Consider the following 21407-nt stretch of genomic DNA (forward strand, 5'->3'; position numbering starts at 1 on the left):
ATTTCCATCTTGAAATTGTGGCCTGCATTTCTGTAAGAAAAATATAAATGTATTTTTGTGGTATAAAAAGTAAGAATTTAGTAAGTTTTAATGCAGTTGTATACATTTTGATTGTGATTTTGATCGGTTACTGCAGAAAAATAATATAAATTATAAGTATAATAAGTTATTAATTTTGACTAAACTTAGCTGTATAATTAGTGTATTACGGCCACTCTGCAATTAACCGAAACCAAGGGGCGCAGTATGGTAATAGTTATCCTGGGGGGGGGGGGGGGGGGGTCCAGTAGTCTACCTTACATGGGCCATTTGATACCGAAAACTATGTGTAAAATTACATTTTGTCTGGGGTCCAAAATGTCTCCAGCCTGAACCACACCAATATTCTTACAGCACGGAAGTAACGTAGATTTAAGACTGCTCTATAACCAGGGACGGATTATGGGTTGTGTGGCCCCTGGGCAAAACGTTCGCGAGGGTCCCCCCCCCCCACCACCAGCACCACCACCACAACCACCACAATTCAAGGGCCCTTGGCAGCCAAACGCCCTCCCTATAGGGTCAGGGGCCCTTGTAGGCAGAGGATCAAAGAATGTAGGCCCTCTAAAATAGACAAACGAAAATACATTGTTGATAAGCGTTGCAAATTGTTTTGGGCTAGGGGCCCCACGGGCCCCCTGCACCCCATGGGCCCCTGGGCAGCGGCCCTGCTGGCCCGGTCCGTAATCCGTCCCTGTCTATAACCCATGTTTAGAAAAAGGCCATTACGCCTGAAGAGGCCGCTATAATATGCAAGGAAGAGCAATATGGTAGACGGACGCGGCACGTGCCTTTCGGGAGCCAGAAGACTTTACGGAGAAATGCGCCCTAATAACTACAGCACTTATGTATGGCATTTTTTAAATTGACTATATTTGAACATGTCTAACATACATATCAAACTATGGGACATTATACTGCGTATTTTATGGGATTATTCACGTTCACTCATAGAAAATGAGTATCACGCAGTTACAACCCTGCTTGACTAACTTTAAAACTGTTGATAAAAGTTCACCGGTTTCACTACACTGCTTGTATTTGTGTTTATTGCAACACATCTGCCCTCTCCTGGTCTGGTGGAATATTACTGCTACATGCCGCCCGCAAAACCGTCCGCAGCATGAAAGCGCACGCGGAAAAGTGAAGCGTAAACCAGGCTTCAGCTAAAATTGTTAAGTCACTTGTATTACAATGATTTTGGTAGTACTGCATTTTTTGAGAATCATGTGATCACAATCAAAGTCACGTGATAGCATCGGGTAACAGTAAGCTCAAAGTGTCGCTGGAGCTTGTGCTTATCGCTGGGGTTTAGCAGAAGTTGTGGTATGTTGTTCTCTGCCTGCTATGTTTCTTTTAAAATGTCTGTGCTGGTATATGCATGCGTATTTTAATTAGTCGTAATAGTTCGCGTTAACGTAGTCGTATTTACGGCAGTCTGGAAACGACTCTCTTTTTGCATTGTACGTCCATCGTCAGTTTCTCTCAAGAGAAAATAAAGTGACAAGAGTTAAAGCGTAAAATATATTTTCCTCGCTTTGTGACCTGACATCTGTACGTGTGTTATTGGGTCAATCAGTATTCCTGTATATTTTCTTTTGTCACGTATAATATATAAGTGCGTTTGTTTATATTTATTTGCCTATTTGTGATAATCACGTGTATAATCATATACTTTGGATAAATGAGTTCGTGGTTTTATGTGTGTATGGATGTTTTAAAATTTAATATTTCATTGAAGTTTGTTGTCACTTTGAATTAATGAAAGTATTATTATGGCCCGGTAAAATAGCAAGTCGCAGGTTGCCGTAGTCCGCGTTATGGTTATTGCTGTTGTGGTTTAAGTACTGATCCTGTCAACTGGTGACAGGCGCGTTCCTGCGGGAAGGACTCGCTTCTTTTTGCAGAAGACGGAAACAGGTTTGTTAAGTTTGGCGAACGAAATAAAATGAAAGAGAAAATGAATCTGCCACCGCCACACATCTGCAAATATACGTAAACACTGGCGCGCTTGTCACAAGTTAACACCTTTTAAACCCTAATTCCAATGTGCATTTTCATCGTCGCCTCGTAGGAACTTAGACGACATAGTTGGATGCTTTTCATGTATCACGGAATATATCATTTATTAGCCCCTTTATGTACTAGAACGACTTTCTGCCACAGTGAAAACAACGCCAATACTTGATTTATTTAACAGGACAGCGACTGGAAATCTGTAAGTCCTCCCGGTATAAAAAGGGAGTGACGCTGGAAAAATGGCATTTGAAGAAGATGGTTTTCCTCCACCCAGCGTGTTCACCATGGAGTACTCCTCCTGGGCCGTGCGCTATGCCTTGATTGGTGTGGGTTTCACGTTTTACAGTGTGGTATTCCTCCTTTCCCACATCGTCTCGGCCACCTGCTTCCAGACGTACAGCCTCCTGTTCCCTAAGGAGAAGGTGTTCTGGAATCTGGCGGCTACACGGGCTGTGTTTGGTGTCCAGAGCACGATCGCCGGGCTTTGGACACTCACGCAGGACAGCGCCTTGTCTGCAGACAAGGTGGCCGGCCAGGAGGACTGGTCCTGGTTTAACATCCTGACCGCCACGGGCTTCTTCCTGTTCGAGAATGTAGCGCTGCACGGCTCCAACATGGTTTTCAGAACCTTGGACCTACCCCTGGCCACACACCACTTCTTCGCCTTGGCTGGGTATGTGGGGGCTGTGGTGTGGGACTCTGTGGGTCACTTCCTCCCCATGGTGACGCTTCTCCTGGAGATGAGCACCCCATTCACCTGCATCTCCTGGATGTTCCTCAAGGTAGAGCATTTCCTGCTTTTATGGCCTGTCGTTTAATTTTTTAAGCACAAATAGCTAGACCTATGCTTACCCTCATTTCCCTATCCATAAAGTGAAGGGGAATGTTTGTTTGTCTACATAATATTTAAGACATTGTTGCATGACAGATTTAACTTTATGTAACCTGGGAAACCAGTGTTTTCCGTTTTTTATTCTGTTAATTTGATGTAGCTGGATCCTTGTGGTCACTGACAGCAGGTCTGCTTCTGCTTTGTACTCATCCCATTAAATTATTTACTCTCAATGTGACCAGAAGACCCCTTTTTGTGCCATTAACTCACAGGACACCAAGGTTCCTGGAACTTCATAACCTTGGTTCCTAAAAATGAACAATGGAAGTTCATTGTTCGTTATCCTTTAGAAGGGAAAATCTGGGGAAAGGGGAACCTGTGTGAAGCAGGCTTCTCTTTTACTGTGATTCCTGAAATGCTCTGGATTATTTTCTATGAATAACCAGGGACTTTCTCAGCCTTTTTCCCATTTAAAACATAACTGCTCACCAGTACTGATCCCTCGCTGTCTCTTCCACAGGCCGGCTGGGCCCACACACTGTTCTGGAAGGCCAACCAGTGGATGATGATCCACATGTTTCACTGTCGCATGGTGCTGACTTACTACATATGGTGGGTGAGCTGGTGTCACTGGGACGGCATCACGCTCAACGTGGCCCTCCCCCACCGCCTGCTCTTTTTCACCGGCCTGGCCCTGCTCACTGTCTTAATCAATCCCATCTGGACACACAAGAAGACCATGCAGCTTCTCACACCAGTTGACTGGAACTTCAGGGGAGAACCAAACCATAAGTCCAACAAGCCCCATTCCAGTTAGTGTGGCCAGGAAGTAAGGAAGCCTTTAGCCTGTCTGTGAAGGCTTCTTAGCGAGTCTGCACTGCACCTGTAAGCTGTCGGTGTGTTTTATTTTTGACGTGAGTTTATCTTGGATTCAGAAGCCAGTTATTTGCATGACGGATATCTGGGTTTTCAACTTCTGTGTTTTCGGACGGTGTTCAGGTTATAACATGCAAGCACATTTGCACAGTTAGCCACGCAGCAGCAACGTAAAGGATGTCACGTTCACCACCAAGTGTTGAACAAAGCATCCGGTTTTTGTTAGGGTATGAGTATCTGTGGGAGGCATTTTCGGCTGGGTTTTGGCTCCTGAGTATCCGCCTCGTAGAAAAGCCTTTTCTCTTTCTATTTAAACGTAAATGGCATCATTTTTCAGTGCCCTGTCATATTGATGACCTCGCGATGCCCCTTTCGATGTCATTCTGTTGTGCTCAGCTCATCTTAATTCTTAACTGAACATGCCCTTCGACTTCTTCCTTCAAAGGATATTTCAACTTGCATTTGACCAACGAAACGGAAAAAGAGGAAACGAAAAAAAACCATCTGCTGAATGAATTCTATAACCACAGCCTTTGTTATTGCATGGGCCTGATATTGATTGTGTGAATCTGCTGTTGTTTTGCACTTGAATTATTGGGCTGTCATATAGAAAGGTTGGGAAGTATTGGGACACTGGCTATTACACCCACAGGAACAAGTTATACCAAGACATCTTGCAGCTGTTAAAGCTGAAAAGGGGGACCGTCTCCATAATTATTGACACGTATGTATTTAGAATGGGACGTCATAAAAGTTCCTGTGGGTGTAATGGCCAGGTGTCCCAGTACTTTTGTCCGTATAGTGTAGATTTTTGAGCAGAGGTGTGCAGTTTAATTCACTGGTGTTTCTGTGCATGTTTTGGTTTCATACGGTGCTTTTGCTAAATTTATCAAAGAACAAGGACTGATTTTGCTGTAACCCAAAGCCGCCATGTGATTTAAAAGAGGAAGAACTCGACGATGGACCCTTCCTGGTGACTGCTGCTGGCTGCAGCACATGTCACATCTTTTGACTGCAAGGTGATATTTGTCATATTAAAGGTCAGTAATTGTTCTTTTTTCACTGATTGTTATTGTGTTACCATGTATTGTCTATGTCATGGCAAATACCCCCAGTATTCTTACCAGATGTTACTTACACAAGGGACATGAGAGGAACCATGCTATAGATTGCAGGCCGCCCCCCGCTCCATCAGTACGAAGCCGCGCACTTGCTTCATTGTGGTGTTCCGCACGCAGGGAAAGTGCGTGCTCTGAGAGGGGAATCTCCCCAGTATAGAAGGCTACGCTTGTCTGCAGCGTAAACACACTCGCCCGCGGCTGGCATGAGAAGCTGTGGGGTGTGTCCTGAAGGCACAGCTCTGGGCTGCTAAACGCTTCGGGTTCACCTGAGATCCCCTTCTGTTGTTAAAATGCTCAGTTTTTGTGTGTCTTTGTAAATGTAGAAGTGTAGAATGCCCCCCCCCCCCATTGTTTGGCTGACATTCTTTAGTTCTGATCCCCTTTGTTGTTTTTTGTTTTTTTATGCTAAACTTGAAGTAAACAAAGTTCTATTCTGCCTATGTATGGTAAATGGATTGTATAACAAGGAATTTAAGGTATAGCTACTGATCTTCCGCACTCACTAGCCACCTCCCTTGAATGCCTCTTTGTTTTTCAGTAAACTGATTCCTTTGTGAGTCAAATTGTGTTTTACTTAAAGGACCACAGCGAATTTAGTACAATACTCTCTGGCTGTTAAAACAAGAACTAAAAGTCTGGTTGAACTTCACACCAATATATTCACTGGCAGTATACTTACCATGAGTAATAATCGAAATGTACAAATTTTTTTATGATACTCATAAAATTCATTCATATAAGTCTTTCAGTTGTAGTGAGTGTGAAATGTTTGAGATTTTAATTACCTGTGGTCAAGGGCATAGCTTTTGGTTGAGCATTTGGGGGGGTTGTTTTGGCTGGTTTTGATTATTGGGGGGGGGGGGGGGGTGGTGGTAGCAACACATTAAGTAATAATACCGCAGTATGTAATAGCTCAATAGAATGTAACAAATTGAATGATGGTAATAATTAAGAATAACAATAGGGCGATGTCGCAATATAAAATTATGATATTGTCTATAGCTTCGTAACATTTTGTCCAGTTATTACACAATGCTGCACGGTGTGTGACAGCCCATAATGTAATAACATCATATTGTGTGATTACATTTTGTAGAGTTGTTACATGATGTGGTGTATCAGTGGGTCACAACACGCATGGCCCCCCATAATTATACCCATGCCTGTGGTAATCTGATAATTAAATCTCCTGTGAACAGTTTACATGCATTGCTTTAATGGCTGCCTTTTAAAATCTTCCATGTTCTAGGCATACTGCACAGCACTGTAATAATATGGTAAAAATCTCCATTAAGGTGTGTAATAAAAAATGTAATTTTGAACAGGTGTCCCCCGACCTTCATTGTGCCCGTTCCGTCACTGGAGCAGTTTTCCATAACCGCTTATGCAGTGCGAGCTTGCAATTATTTCTCAGGTCTCAATGCAAATGTGGCAACGGGTAGCTGCAAGCCGTCTGAGTGTCAATTAGCAAAATACCATTAATATGACGCTTGATAACTGCTGCCCTGAGTGCGGTAACCCACACACATGGTAATACATACGACTGTCAGCGTGGAGTTTAAGAAATGTCACTGTGACAAATTTATGTCAAAATTCTGAAGGGAATATACATCATTGTTTTTATATGTGATATATAAATTCATCTTTGTTTTGTACACCTGTGAACGTTTCACATTTCTAATTGACACGTTTGTTTTGTAATATGAATATTTAACTTTTCGTAAGGCGCGATGGCACTATCTATCCACCAGGGGGAATGCTAGTCACTTGCTTGCTCATCGCCTAGTGGCCTCGCGCCTCCAAGATTCCTGGTCTCCACTCTGGCTCTGTGTTTGTGTGAAATTTAACATGTTTTCCACTATTTTCTGAAAATGTCAACATTATTAAAACTTCCAGTTAATTCTAAGTACTATATATAAGATGCCATCCTGATTTAAAGGCTTAAAGGGATTAGTCACTAACGGGAATGGTGAAGCCAGAGGGTCAAAGCAACCAGAAGGTATAAAGTAAATATTTTACGTTTTCGACAGCACGAAGGTAAGTGCAGATGCATGCCTTTTTCTTATTGCTAATATATTGATTGTGAAGAAGCCGTTACTTATTAAGGGGTATTTGTTAAGAATTAAGTCCAACTCTTCCTCTGTGTATTTATTTTCTAATATCTGTGTGTTTTTCGCTGAATTGGTATTAATTGCTATAATCTTTGTTAAAGCTACATCCTCCTCAACGTATGATTCGTAGCCATTCGCTGCATGAAGCCAGGTCACGTCAAAAAGAGTGTATTTTTTTTTCTTTATCCGGTGATATTTATGTCACCTAACTCTGTCTCTTCCTGACATGACGTGTCATGCAAAAGTACACAGTTTTGGTTTGGGACCACATCCATAGTAGTTGATGTGTCACATCCTGACATATCCACTACTTGGGGAACGTGTGATTGAGCATGAAGATGTTTAAGACGGATTCCATCTTCTAAAACTTGCTTTAATTGCCTTCCTACTTTTCTCCCAAAGGGCAGTGTATCCCATTATAACTGCATCCCCATTTTCCTTTTCGTGCAAAAGTTACTGCTTGCCTCTTGAGAGGTTGCATTCTATAATACGCAGACATGGTGGCCTTTCTGCCGTCTACCAGTGCGCACGTTTCAACGTGGCGATGGTACGCGTAGTCACCGCGGCCCGGATTTGCACCGCTGGCTGGCAGACTCGGTTTCCATAATTGTACAGCTGTTCGAGGACGAGCCACCTCACGGATCACGTGGGGCACTCTGGAACGCCGCGCTCAGACCCAGGCTGGAAGAGGAGCGCGAGGCCGAACATCGGGTGATTGATGTCTCCGTTGGCCAATAAGTGCTCGGCCCTGGGAATGTGCTCCAATGGCGTTGCAAGTTGGGCGAGGTTACATTTGGAGCCAGTTTGCATTGGGGAAAGGCGGAGGAAAATGTAACAAAAAATAATCGGGGATGCGACTGATGAAGGAGACACCGCGTATTCATTTTGACATTAAATAACTTCCGAAAGAAGCCGCCAAACTACAACAGCCTTAAAAACGGTGAGCGCTCTGAATTTTCCTTTAAGTAATTTAATCATTGTCGACGTGAAAGAGTTATAATAGAGTGAAGCTGAAAAAGTTCTGTGTTATTTCCCCCAGAGTCCGAGAGATTGTCTTCGTGGTGTAGCTTCGCGTTCTTCTACTGCTGTAAATTATGTTGTAACAGTATTTTTTATACGTTTTGTCTATCCACACTTCACCGTTAGCTTGAGAACAAAAGTTTTTGTATGAAAAACCTCGTCCCTACGTTTGCTATAGCCGCAGTTTTCAGATTTGCAGCTAAAAGATTTGGGTGAAGTAATAAAATCGGATGAATTTCTCCTCTTGCCAACTGGAAAAATAATAATTTAACGACGTCGACCCATCTTTTGGCCATGGGAAACTGATCTAAAACCCCTTTTAAGAAGTACATTTGCAGAAGCATCTAAGAACGAATTACATTTTGCATTTGTACTTATTGTATTGCCTACCGCAAAGGATGTTGAAATTCACGTATAATTTTCCCACAAACTCCCACCCCCCCACCCTTGACAGGACTCCCTATGACTTAACCCCGCTCGGCAGTTTAACTGGTTATCTGCAGCTCATATAACTGGCAAACCGTACCCAGTAATATATCCCCTTTGAGTCCTGAAGTAGGACCCTGTGGGTGTGTACAAATATTACTAACATGCGAGGAAACTGACCGTACGGATGTGAGTCTTCAGGGATTTAATGTCATGTGTTCAAACTGGAAATGGGCACTTTGGCTCTGCATTTCGCGAATGCACACACAACATGTCTGCTTTATTTGCATAGTACTTCAAATCAGGGTAACCCTTCAATAGAACATTGCGGGGATGCTCGTGATGACCCTGCCCCCTCCGTTCACAGACATATGCAAGTTTCGCCATCACGACTGCTTGAATAAAATAAAATTAATTCAGTCTTGTAAATTCGAATGAATAAATGCATTTATGTGGGAAAGTAGACATGGCCGTGGGCAGATAAGTGTGATTATTTTTTTTACTTGGATTTTCAGCACAGTCAAAGACCACCTGGAAAACCTTAGCATTCCACCAGTGGTGTTTCTAAGCATACATTTTGAACTTTGGCTGTGTTGACACATGCATCGCGGACCCAGAAGCTGGGTTTTGTACAAAACCTCTAGTTAAACCATTCCAAGCACCTAATTTCTGTTGCATCTTGAACTAACCCACTTAAGAATGGATTAAGGAATTTGTTGTACATACTATGCTCATATAAATAATGTTGGTGTTTGTCCTCCAAAATGTAGCTGTTTCCTTATGAAATGCACTCGTTCGATGCAGAACAATAAATGAAGTTAACCAGGCATGATTTCTTCTTGCCGTGGGCGGCATGAAATGATGGAAACGCTTGCTTTAAGGAGCAGAAGCAAGGTGGAGGCTTTTCTGGAATGAAGTTTACTCTCTTCTGGGACTTATATCCTGTGGTGTGGCTGGAGTGTCTTTGGGCACAGTGGGGTGAGGGGTGATGTGTTTGCTTCACTAACTGCTACCTTCTCAGATGCAAGAAGCTATGTATTCTTCTAGTTTGCAGGGTCTTTGTTCAAGGTGCTGGATTGCTGAATAGATGCTGCCTTCTCCTTCTTCTATGGAAAGTGCCAGATTTGCTTTATTTTCCACTTAGTACTTCAGATTTTGCTTCAGCAAAAATAATCAGTAGTAAAAATATGCTACGTATAAGCTAAACAAATGACTTTTGAAGTATCTTATGGGCAGGTGCCATGTGATATTCCATGAGAATTCGCTGTTTTCTGTCCTAAATATATCCAGGCAGAAAGTGGTCTGGGGAAACCGTGTTTCACTTCACTGAGCCGTCGATGCTCTGTCCGCTGACCGCCCCTGTGCTCTTTGGTATCATGTCAGTTCCTGCCTTCTCGTCTGGCCATGGTGGGGCCCGGCCCCTTATAAAGATCAGCGATGGAAACATGTCCTCAAACATGGGAGATCACAGAAATCTGTGATTAATTTGGACTTTAAGTCCGGTACCATTTATGTAATTTGTGCACGGAATAATAATTGAGTTTCATTGCAGCTCTAGAGTTCATGGTCTGCGGTTTATGGTATAAGGATTTTACTGGTATTTATTTACAGAACAACTTGGACAAAGACTTTACATCTCCCTGCACAAACTGAAGGTGCAGATGAGAGGGAGGACAGTCATGCAGGCCTAGATCTGGGAGATTTACAGATTAATTTGGCACAGGATTTACTTTGCTCTCGCTCTGGCGTGGAAGAAATCAAGCACTCGTTCATCTTTTGCTGTTGACCCATGTCTGTGAATTTCAGCATGTGTGTGAGGCCCTGAAAAAGCCTTATGTGTTAATTCTGAATGTTGGGGTATACCAGTTAAAGGTCAGTGATGATTCTAGCCTATGTAGGATTAATGCTCCTTACATGTTTATTTACTCTATCAGGTTAACTTTAAGTAGCAATGTGTGCCCCTTGGAAATGACGGGCGGTCTCGCGTTCGCCCTGTGTGCCAGCCACCATCATCTGCTTTCTGCAGAGGCGTCGGGATCGGAATGCCTGAAAGCCATTAGATGGGCTGTTTACAAAGACCCCTTTGGGCTCTCGAGAGCCACCGGGCACACAGAAAATAGCATTCTGATGATGCCGTGGATTTTCTTGGCTCGGGTAACGGGCTGAGTGGGCCGGACCTCCGCTTGGGTCATACGGAGGCCGTGTTTTTTGTTGCCGTGCTGCTCTCTCTCAGGTCTGCCTTTCTTGTCCTCCAGTGTGTCCGTTCTTCAGTCGTGCGTCCACACTTCTCTGAAGATCCTGCCTCACGGTGATTATAACAGGGCGGATTATCACACCCATCTGCTGTTTGGATCCTTTGAGGATTTCGGCTAGATGTTGCTAATGATTTGTCCGTTTTACGAAGGAGCAAGACCTTACTTGTGTGGAGGTTCTTGAGCTGAGTCAGGGTTTAGTCACGCTCGTGCTGGGTGTGCTGGAGGGGTTCCAGCATGGTAATGCTGCAAACTTGTGCCATTAATCCCAAATCGTGTCTCTGATGGGATGCGTTTGCCTTTGGTGGCCCTGAAAATGTGTAGCATAGCGCCCCCCCCCCCCCCCCCAGACAGTGTCGTTCAGCTTGCCCCAGTCATCCGTCCTGCAGTTGGGGCACAGGAGGGCATTAATGAAGAGGACCTTCCCCTCAGGAAATGTAGCTGAAGGAGTTTTAATTTCCACACCCGTGTAATTAGCTGCGAGCGCCTGCGTGACAGCCTGCCTGGCTAGGGCGGGGGGGGGGGTTGCGTCACTCACAGGGTGAGGATGTTTTATAAACATCCTGTCAGGCACCAATGAGCAGAATGCATGGAAATTTACCCCAGTGCATCTTTGGAGATGTGCATGCAAACCTACCCATTGGATGGTTAGCGAGATGCTAACTGGTCCTCTTTCACTTTTGGATTTCTCCATCTCTGTCTGCAGTGGGCCCAGAAGCCTGAGCAGGGGATCACTCTGCTCCCAGAGTGGCTGGTCTCCAGCTGCCCTCATTCAAATTACATCACTTCCTGTCCGGCTGGAACTTTTTTTTTTTTTTTTTAACCCCACTTGATTACCTCGCTGTGGTGCCGACTTTGTGCGCGGCGAGTGCATGCAGGGACCTTGTGAACCCTGAACTCTGAACTCAGAGAAGGAGGGCTGTGTCGGATAGATGGATGCAAGGCAGTTTGCATCAGTTTTGCATCCATTAGCGTCAGTCACGCTCATCGCCAGAGTGCTGAAGTCTTTTGGAGTTGGGACAGGGGAGAGGAGACGGGCGACCTCATAAATTTCTAGAAGTGCTCATTAATGCGGATTTGTTCTCCTTAAATCAAACTTTGGCCTTCGCCAGAGACGCACACGTCTTCAGCCTTGCACAGGAGGTAGCGCTAATTGCTGTTATTTATGTGACTGTGATTATGTCCTTCTATATCAATGCACTTGAATCCCCAAATATGGGCTTTTGATCTCCTAAAAATCTGTTCTCCGCTCAGTGTGACGTCGTCCTCAAAATTCATGGCGCTGACACAAGTACGTTCGGCATTGCTTTCTAGTGCATGGGTGGGTCTGTTACACAATGCTTCTCAAACATGACTGAACTGCTACTCTTATGATGTAGCAAAAACTTTGGGGGGGGGGGGGGTGGAGTGCTGACACTCCTGTCTTGCTATTTTGGCACTTTGAGGTAGATGTAGAAAATGGCCCAGTTATATTTCAGTCGGTGTGGTAGTTGAGTTGTTGGATGGGTGTGAATTGGTAGAGCTGACCGCAGGGTTTCCTATTTTTCCGAATCTGGATCGGGAGCTGCAGCCACAAAACACGTAAGTGCGTCCTGTGGTGCTAGAGACCTGTAACGACATGTCCGGGCCAAGCGGTGGCTCAGCCCTCAGGCCCTTGAGGTTGGGTGGGAGGGGGTTCTGTGCATTTTGTAGTATCCCGTGGTGTCGACTCATGCTTCGATAGATGCCCCCTGGTGGTCACTAGACTGCATGGTTTTCGGTTACGTGCATGACAACGCATTTTTCACGCAGCGGTTAGGCAGAGGACACCGAACCCGGAACGTGAACCTGCTACAGTCAGCCTGCGAGTGTCCTTTAACCCTCACTGCACATGTGAGAGGTGTTTCTCGGGGGGGGGTGTGAGTCCTGCCAGCCTGCCGGCTGTATAGGGTGACAGAGCACAGCCAGTGCAGTATTGTTTTATCCCTGTGAATAAAGAACTCATAAGCATGACTGCCTTGGGGGGGGGGGTTGGTCAGCGTTGGATCTTGGCTTTGTGCCTCAGCTGAGTGCCCCCACTGTTGAATGGAAGAAGATTCTTCCTTCATTTTTAAAAGGACTTCTTTCTCTGGGCCTCGCTCTATGTCTCGTGTGTGTGTGTGTGTGTGTGTGTGTGTGTGTGTGTGTGTGTGTGTGTGTGTGTGTGTGTTGTGTGTGTGTGTGTGTGTGTGTGTGTGTGTCTTTTTCCCTCTTTTTTTTTTTGTGTCTTGCTCAGATCCAGATATAGCCTAGAGGGGAGGGAATGGTCCAGCCTCTCTGGCATAATGCCTTGGAGTGGCCTCAACTTTGACCAGCTCCCTGGATGCCTGGTGCTGATATCAGTTGGTCACCGTAACTTGCCATAAGATTCTCCCCCCAGCTTCCTCCATTGTGCTGCTGACAGCCTTCACAATGCCTGCCAGCGTGATGTCCATCGCGGTCCTTCCAGTTCCTGGCTGGAGCCATCAGCTTCGTTCCCCGATCCTGTTTTACACGGGAAACGCCCAGATCCCAGTCATGGCCGTCTGTCGTCCATGCCCCTGTGCCCACGGGTAGCTCCCCCCAACCGCCCCGAGTCAGATGTTTACTCTCCTCTTGTGTTCCGCTTTGTCGCTGTAGCATGAGAAATTCCGTCACCCTCATGAAGAACACAGTGTGTTATGGCTAAGGCGTGCTCCTTGTGGTTAGAGCAGACCCACTGCGGGGTGCGATGAAACGCTCCGAAAAAATGCGACGGTCTTTCCGCTTCTCCGTAACTGTCTGTCTCTGTTTCTTCTGCGCACTTGGGTTTCTCACAGCATCCATAGTGATTTACTGATGTTCTGTGTTTATCTGAATATGTAGGGCTTTTTTTAAAAGGTTCCCAGAGTCTGAGACAGGCCTGGGCTCGGCATGGCTTTGATGTAACGACAGGGCTTAGGTTACCCAGCTCAAATGTTCAACAGCACAGCTTCATTCATAGCGAGCAAGGATAACTGCGCACAGCAGAGTCCTGAGGATAAAGATTTTCTTTTCTCATCGGATACGGCCGCCATAGCTGCACTGTAATCTTGAGATCTCTATCTGTTGTGTCTCAGCCTTGGCAGAAGAGTGAAGATAAGGAGAGAACCTTTTCAGGGTGTTCGAGGATGTGAGCAGCGTCAGTGTCTAGCCATCCATCCGACTCCTGCCTGATAATCCTGGTCAGGGTCACCGGGGCAGCACAAGGCACAAGGATGGGCTGAACCTTGCATGAGATGTCAGTGCGAGTCAAGGAAAGGCTGGCGGTAGCTAAGAGTGATGGGGAAAAATAAATGCCGTCGCTTGTGGTTAATGCTGTGAGCTGATCTGTGTGTGAGTCCAGGACTGAGCCCCGATGCTCCCTGATTTACTCCAGACTCGGTGTACAGGAAAAAGCTCCACCTGCAGATCAGTGTGTTTCTTGGTTACGTTTTGTTCGGTCAGTTGTTTGTTTTCACACCGAGTGCCTCGTATGTCTCCGGGACTGACGGGCTGCAGCTCCACCTTTTGTCTGCCAGATTCGATTGGCCAAGACTACGGGCTGCCAGTTACACTGACAAACAGCTGGAACACAATAGGGCTGCCCCCCCGCCCCCACCGGCGTGTGTCCGATGGCAGCCAAATGAGCTCCCCTGCAGTGCTCGAGATGCTCGGCGTCATGTGACCTGCATACTGTCATTGTCTAGTGTGCCGTGGTTTCTTGTTCTTATCAGTTAATTCGCTTGCTTTTCTCCCACCTCCTCTTCGCAGGGACATGCGTGGTGGCTGCAGGACCCCCCCCAGGCTGTTGAAGCGAGCCTTTCCAGCACGGTGAAGCCTCATCATGGATGTGGAAGAGTTCCCGCCCACCGCCCCCTGAGAGTAATGTCAACCACAGTCCCATCTATTTCTGGCTGGACCTCTTCATTCTGCCCGGGGTTGGATTGGGGGTGGGGGGTGTTGGTGTGGTTCTTTTGATTGTAGAGGGCTGTGTGGTTAGTGTACAGAGGGTGTGGCATAAAACAGCACCACAGGCAGAAAGAACAGGACTGCTTGCCGGTGAGCACTGCAGTGCTTGCGTCTTTTGCATAGAGATATCCCCCCCCCCCCCCGTTTGACTTAAGGGGGGGGGTGTGTACGGGGGCAGGCAAACAGAACATGCATTGTGGTAATGAATCAACAATAGTGAAGCAGGCTGGGGGTTGTAGCCCTGTGCAGCAGGCTGGGAGAGCTGGTGTGGTGTGTTGGGGCGGACTGACTGTGATCCCCCCCCCCCCCCCCCCCCCCCACAATTACATTCGTAACTGGTGGACCTTAAAATGGGTCAAAGTCAGGCTGTGAGATGAAGATGCAGGGGCTCGTACTCGTGTGCTAATCACCATGCCTTATCGCCCTCTCGGCACTGCATGGGTGCTGGGTGATTCACTGTATTACCATGACTTCCCGGGCAGTTCGGTGGGCTCACACAAACTATGCAGCCATGTCCGTTACCGCAGTGCTCCTCTATCCTGGCCTCAGGGACCCCCCAGACAGTCCAGCTGCCAGGGAGTTGGGAGGGAACAAAAATGTGGGCCATCAGGGGGTGTCCCTGAGTACGTGTTTGGGATCCACTGCGTTATGGGACAGGCTCCTCCTGGACTGGGAGCTGGGGCCCTTTACAGCGATTGTCCGTGTTAAGAGGTGTCAAGATGTCTCTGCCCTGGCACCGCTTGATTGACGGCAAGAATTGAAGGTCAGCAGTGGCCAGTGATACGGATCGTGTTGCGCTGACATCCCCTGACACCGCAACTCAGTTTGAGGCAGTGACAGGTGTCTGGTTTCCGCATGTTTCCTAAGAAGGGGATCCTTCCAAAAACCGTTATGCTTCTTCATAAGGATCACCGGGGGGCGGGGGGGGGGGGAGTGCATGAGTGATCTGGCGGAACAATCTGCGTGTGCCATCGCTGCCCGTTTCTAACCCATGGGAAGAGTTATGCCGGTGATTGATATCTCCTAATTTCTCCCATGCTTAGTGTTTTGTTTGACTTTTGATGTATCATTAGTTGTAGATGTTTCTTAACAGACGTTATGTGACCCTTAAGGACGGCTCCCTAGTCATCTGAATACTGTAAAAGAAATGGGTGGGAGAGTGAATTTTCAGGGCTGACCGTGTTATGATTCATTGTCCAGAAGGCTGCCCTGCATTACCAGTCAGTTTCTCCGTTTCTCCTCTTTGTGGTCAGAGTGAGGAATCTCTGGAATGTTCAGGGCCAGGTTATATGCCCTTTCCATGCTTGACATTTCCACAGATGAGATAAAATTCATCCAATCAGAGCTTTGTACCACGAACCCTCTGCGGTTCTCCTGGGCTTGCTGGCAGGCAGCGTGGCCTCATTGAGCCGGGTCAGCTGCCTCGGCTTCCGGAACCTCCACAAGCCTTAATAGGGAGAATTCCTTTGTTTGTTCCTGTAGAGTGAGTCACGAAGTGGGCTGCCCTAAGTGTCCCTTTGCTGAGCTTGGCCAGGGAGCCGTCGTACTGTGGAAAGCGACTGTCGTTGGCGAGCATCCATTGCATGCCACTCGTTGATGTCTGTCTCTTTCACTTTAGGAGATTTGAATATTTGCATGCGATTTGTGGGCTGCGTGTGGCCCCTACCTGCGATCAGAGGGTCGCTGGATCAAATCCTATGGTCGGCTGAGTGATTTCATAGTTAGACCTTTGAACAAGGTTGTTAGCCCCCAGTGCTCCAGGGACTGTATGTCACTTTGGGTAAAAATCTTATGCTAAAAAAAAAAAAAAAAAAAACATTTAAATGAATTTCTGGGCTAACTGCTTAGAACATATGCAAAATGAGGGACAACATTCTAGAACCTGATGTCTCTTCAAAGAAAAGTCTCTTTCAGACAGTGTGGGCTTTGGTGGGACAGGAATGAGATTTAAACTCGCTCTCTTGTGAGTGTAACCTTACTCTGACGGTACCCCATCAAGCCCTCTGAGTAACGGGATTAACATGGACCATTGATGTATTCATGGTCACTCGCCATCTTCCCATTTCCTGCTTGTCGGATCTCAGCATGGAAACACGTTCGTTTTTCCGCGAGTTGTTTCCTTTCTGTTAATCATTCCTCGTTGGCCCCTATTGAGAAGCTAGCTGGGAACTTAATATCACCCCGCAGGTGGTTTGAAGGCCTTGTATCCTTAAGGAGACGTACGAGGCGAGCCACATGTATATGTTACTGATTCCATGGGTGCTGTTCTTTGGATGTGAAAGGAGGGCCTCCCTGGCCTGTCCTGGCCTTTTTCTTGATCTTTCACATTACATCACATCACGTCACATGACTTGTGTTGGTACCCAATCTTCAGGTTGCTGGACTTGCTGTTTAGTTCCATCAATCCCGAGTGGTGTCAGTGTAGGTCTTAGTGCTCAAACCTCGGTTCTGAGGGTGGGGTCCGGTCCGCCTGCGGGGTCTCTGCTAAGTCCTCTGTCATAATGACAGACTTGGGTGGGTGGGCCACACCAAGAGCTACAGCCATGTGATTTGTCTTCTAAAATAGACCACCGTGCCATGTGTGCGGTCCAGGAAGCTCTTCCTTGGACCTCTCTGGCCGTTTGCAGCTGTAACACATTTTGCTTGCGGTGTAAACATGTGACTATGGAGGGCTGGCACTCCACTGGGCTTTGCTAGTTTAACCTCTGACCTTTTATGGGCTTTGTAAGGAAGTGCAGCTGGCTGTTTTGTTTATAAAAGTGTGCATATAAAAGTGTGCATATGTCTATGTCTAGTGCTAGATGTGGGCCCATCCTTCACCGACGAGGACGAGGGGGAGCAGTTTGAGTTTGATGACAGCGGAGACGAGGTCCCTGAAGCTGACAGACTGCCCCCTGCCCCCCCGACCCCCGACTATGCCAGTACAGCACCAGCGGCAGGTGCCAACGAGGAGCTTCCAAAGCCAGCTGTCAAGGAGAATGACTTGCTTCCACCATTAGAGGGCACCACTGCTTCTAGCGCCGACATTAGCCTTAAAGGTTGGTGGAGGATGCACACTGATCGTTTTTCTTTCCTTTTGACGTCAGTTCTCCCTGATAATTGTTCACACACTGTCAGCTAATGTTGGCATAAGTGAATTGATTGCGGTGCTGTTTCAGTGGCGGGGGGCTTGCCGGCTGGTCCTCTGCACACTCACCATCGTTATGAGCACCCAAAGGTCCGTGCGATGAAAATGGGCGGAGACAGAGTTGAGGAGCATCAAGATGTTGAGTCAAAGTCAGGCTTCTGACAAAAGCTTACTCAGCAAAAATGGCTGAGTTGACATTTATTTTATTTATCAGACGCTTTTGTCCAAAATGACTTAGAAGCAGGATAAAAAGCACATTACAAACGTAAGGCCATCAAAGAGTGAATTGTGCTTAAATGCAGCTGGGCTGAGCTGCCAGTGAACGGCCAGGTACAAGTGTAAGTGGTACCAGAGCCGGAGCTACAGAACATCTCCCAAACGAAGCAAGAACCTAATAAGACTGCAAGTCAAATGAGCAGAAAGTGCAACATGAAGATCATTCAGGGAACCTGGAGTGGTATTAGGCTAGTAGAGATGTTCCTGGAACAGATGGGTCTTGAGGCATTTCTTGAAGGTGAGATGAGTCTTTCCTACCCTCAGAGTGTGATGGCTTCTCCAAGGACATCGCCCTGCCCCCTGTCGCCCCTGCCCCCGGCCCCCAGGGCAAGGTGAACCCGTACTCGGTGATCGACATCGCCCCGCTACAGCAGCGACCCTCGCCCCCCTCTCTGGAAACGGAGGCTGTGTCCCCGAGCGACGCCCCCCAGAGCCCGCGGGTACCACCCGGCTACGCCGTGCCTCCGCCCCGCGATTACGCCGTGCCCTCCAACGTGCCCGCCATCACGCCAGCCTACACCACGCCCGTCATCATTCGCCACCTCTCCGCGGACGAGGACGGTACGGCAGGATCATGCCCGCACTCACCCTGCTCTTCCCCTGCCACCCAGGAGGAAGCGGATGTGGAGCTTGGTGCTCTGTGTCGCTCTGTCTTGGCTGTGAGGGTTTTCCTGTTTTCTTTCCTTTCTGCTTGTAGTCGATCTCCAGCACGCAGCCTGGCGCTTTGGTGAGGCGACATCAGCCGGACCGTCGCTCTGTTTGGAGTGTCGGTTTGGCTCCTGCTCATTTTTTTTGTTACAGAAGCGTGTTTATCAGGGGGCTTTTTCAGGAACGTCCCAGGGCAGTTTACTGTTAAGTTAAACAGGAAAACCTTCACGGTGTGTTTTTTTTGAGCACGTAGGAGGTCATTGGAAGTAGCGAGAGAATCATATTGGTGTGTCCAGTCGGGATAATGGTGTGAATTTTGCTGTCGCCATTGGGATGACAGGGACAATTGAGGAGGTGCCACTTTGCCGGTTCCTAATAAACAAGTAATAAAAAGGCCCCTGGAAACTGATCTGGGGTCTGTGGCAAGTTTACAGTATAATATGACAATAAAGAAATGTCGAAATGTGCTTATTTATGTGCGGGAGTACTCATGGAAATCTGCAGGCATTTATTGGATTTTATTATGAATGTGTCTTTGTAACTCTATACATCTTAAAGCATTTAATCATTAACTTTTCTAGAGATGGACATTATCGCATTTCTCAAGTTGCAGTCTCATGCTTGCCCTCTGGTGGTGATAATGTGCAATACTCATTTCACAGTGGGTAGATTGATGCATGTTCATTTTAATATACCCATCTCTGTCATTCCTGCCCGTTATGATGTGCCTTTTGACATAAGTGTGACTCCTTCTCCCTTCCTTCCTCTCCACAGTCACCGTTCTTGGGACAGGTAACATCTCTTCTGACAGGTAAGCAATGTAAATGAAGTATAGACACACGCACATCCCGCAAATGAGTGTGTTACCTGCCATCGTCGTCACCTAACGGCAGATATTCTTGAATTTTTTTCCCGAATGACTTGAGCTGAGCTCCTGTCGCTTGTCTTCTCCTGCGAAGCGTCTTCAGTGAAGAGTACCCGGCCATCCAGGAAGAAGATGCACTTTCTAAATGGGTGTCGGATCCTGCTAACACGGCCTGGATGGAAAGTAGGTGCCTGAGCTCGTAAGCATGCAGCAGAGTCTCCGTCTCGGTGACATCCAGCCGCGTAGCCTGTGGGTTTGTGGCACCAGTGTGTGAGCTTCTTAAAGCAGTAGGCTGTTCGAATAATTTCAGATTTCGTAAAGCCCCCCCACGTGTTTAACGCCATTGTGAAAGTCACCCCCCGGCTCGGTGCCCCCGCCCCTCCAGTTTATTCCCAGACGCTTCCTTCCTCTTTCACGTTTGAGGAACCGCATTCCCCGGGTCCTCCCCTTGTCCGTCCTGCGAGAAGCCGCGTCCTGGCGACATCGCTACACCCCGAAAGTTTGTCGAGCTCGGCCTTTTTTCGCGTTTTTAACTCCTGACGTGTCCCCCCGGGGGTGTTCCAGGCCCAGATGAAGTCATTTACGACGACGTGCCCAGAGAGAACTCGGACTCCACGCCAGGTCTGTCCGCATCCCCTCTTTCCTATCTGTAGTTATTTACATTGACTTGCTTGAGTTTATTTCTTTTCCCCTACCACCTCCGCATAGTGACTGGTGCCTGCTTCATTTCGGTGTGCTTAGCATAATTAGCTTCTTCATGGTTTTCCTCACGAATGGCTGGCCTGTCTTTGTAAGTGCTTCTACCCTTTGGCATCTTGCCCAGTCCTGTTTTCTCTGTGTCTGTCAGTCAGCATCACATGTTCATAACTGCCCATGTGACCAGTTTATAGATCCATGGGTTTATTTACCAGCTGCCTGTCACCGCCACAGAAGTCGATCCTGCATTAAAACTCTCCCTTGGCGTTATATAATGAAAATAGCTTAGAGCCTGTATTAATGCATGTATATATATTTGTCAGCTGTTCAGTATTTTATATAGTTCTGTCATTTACCTAAATAACCAAAGTACAGCTGCACCGAGCCTGACTGGGTGATGTAAGAGTCTAGCTGACAGACAAGCTGAGTGATGCTAACGTGTTAACACATATGTATCAGTGATGCTAACGAATGTGTATCAGTGATGCTAACGTGCGTGGATCGGTGGTGCTAACGTGTTAATGCTCGGCACTGCCCTCAGACGAGATGATCTACGATGACGTGGAGCGCGGCGAGGAGGGGAGCTCCTTGGATAATGGCTGGAGCTCCAGCGAGTTCGAGAGCTACGACGAGCAGAGCGACTGCGAGAGCCGCGGGGAGAATGGCCTCCCCGACGCCTTCCTGCGCAGTGGACCCTCGCGGAGCAAAACGCATGTTTGTAGTGGCTTTACTCTTAGGTTGGGAAAATGTTTTGGACGAAAACAGAAGCAGTTACCGGCTACCTCAGTTGCTAGAACAATCACAGATAAAAAGGGATTGTAGTAGGTGACTGTTTTAATGCGATGAGCAGATGTTTATCCCATTTTTAATAGAGGAAAGTCTCTCCTGCTGCGTATGCTGTCCTTCGAAAAGTTACGGTATCGCTAACTGATATGAAAACTGTAGGCAAGTCTCTGGGCTAAATTATTACTAATGGAAGTCTTTCATTAGCAAGCTTCAGTACTTAGAAGGGCCTTCTTGTGCTAATTCTCCCCTTCATCTCAAAGAGGTCCCATTACGCTTCTGGATCTCTGCCATTTCTCTGTGCACCAGTATAGTTGGATTTTGAGCAGCCTTCCATGACTTTTGGTATG

General features: G+C 47.0%; 2 protein-coding genes across 3 annotated transcripts in view; both read left to right on the plus strand.

The window, feature by feature from the left end:
• Nucleotides 1-1276: 1276 nt before the first annotated feature.
• On the plus strand, nucleotides 1277-6209 carry cln8 (CLN8 transmembrane ER and ERGIC protein). 2 transcript variants are annotated; one of them, XM_048975316.1, is made up of 3 exons: nucleotides 1294-1365; nucleotides 2240-2840; nucleotides 3411-6209. In XM_048975316.1, the coding sequence occupies exons 2-3, from the start codon at nucleotides 2298-2300 to the stop codon at nucleotides 3705-3707; spliced, it is 840 nt and encodes a 279-aa protein (XP_048831273.1). In that variant the 5' UTR covers nucleotides 1294-1365; nucleotides 2240-2297; the 3' UTR covers nucleotides 3708-6209. The 2 variants fall into 2 exon arrangements, with proteins under 2 accessions (XP_048831274.1, XP_048831273.1); XM_048975317.1 differs by having other exon boundaries at nucleotides 1277-2840.
• Nucleotides 6210-7800: 1591 nt separating this feature from the next.
• The window catches only part of arhgef10 (Rho guanine nucleotide exchange factor (GEF) 10), a 46920-nt gene continuing 33313 nt past the window's right edge, over nucleotides 7801-21407 (plus strand). The window contains 9 exon segments of the mRNA XM_048974597.1: nucleotides 7801-7938; nucleotides 14465-14558; nucleotides 14560-14575; nucleotides 17458-17700; nucleotides 18330-18626; nucleotides 19488-19524; nucleotides 19673-19761; nucleotides 20143-20199; nucleotides 20816-20988. Coding sequence (XP_048830554.1) covers nucleotides 14538-14558; nucleotides 14560-14575; nucleotides 17458-17700; nucleotides 18330-18626; nucleotides 19488-19524; nucleotides 19673-19761; nucleotides 20143-20199; nucleotides 20816-20988 — 933 coding nt within the window. The 5' untranslated portion in view covers nucleotides 7801-7938; nucleotides 14465-14537.

This window comes from Brienomyrus brachyistius, chromosome 14 (genome assembly GCF_023856365.1).
Source record: "Brienomyrus brachyistius isolate T26 chromosome 14, BBRACH_0.4, whole genome shotgun sequence".
NCBI lineage: Eukaryota > Metazoa > Chordata > Actinopteri > Osteoglossiformes > Mormyridae > Brienomyrus > Brienomyrus brachyistius.

Coding starts and splice junctions, on each gene's coding strand:
- cln8 (XM_048975317.1), top strand. CDS start 2,298: ATGGCATTTGAAGAAGATGGTTTTCCTCCACCCAGCGTGTTCACCATG. Junction 2,841..3,410: donor TCTCCTGGATGTTCCTCAAG/GTAGAGCATTTC, acceptor TCTCTTCCACAG/GCCGGCTGGGCCCACACACT.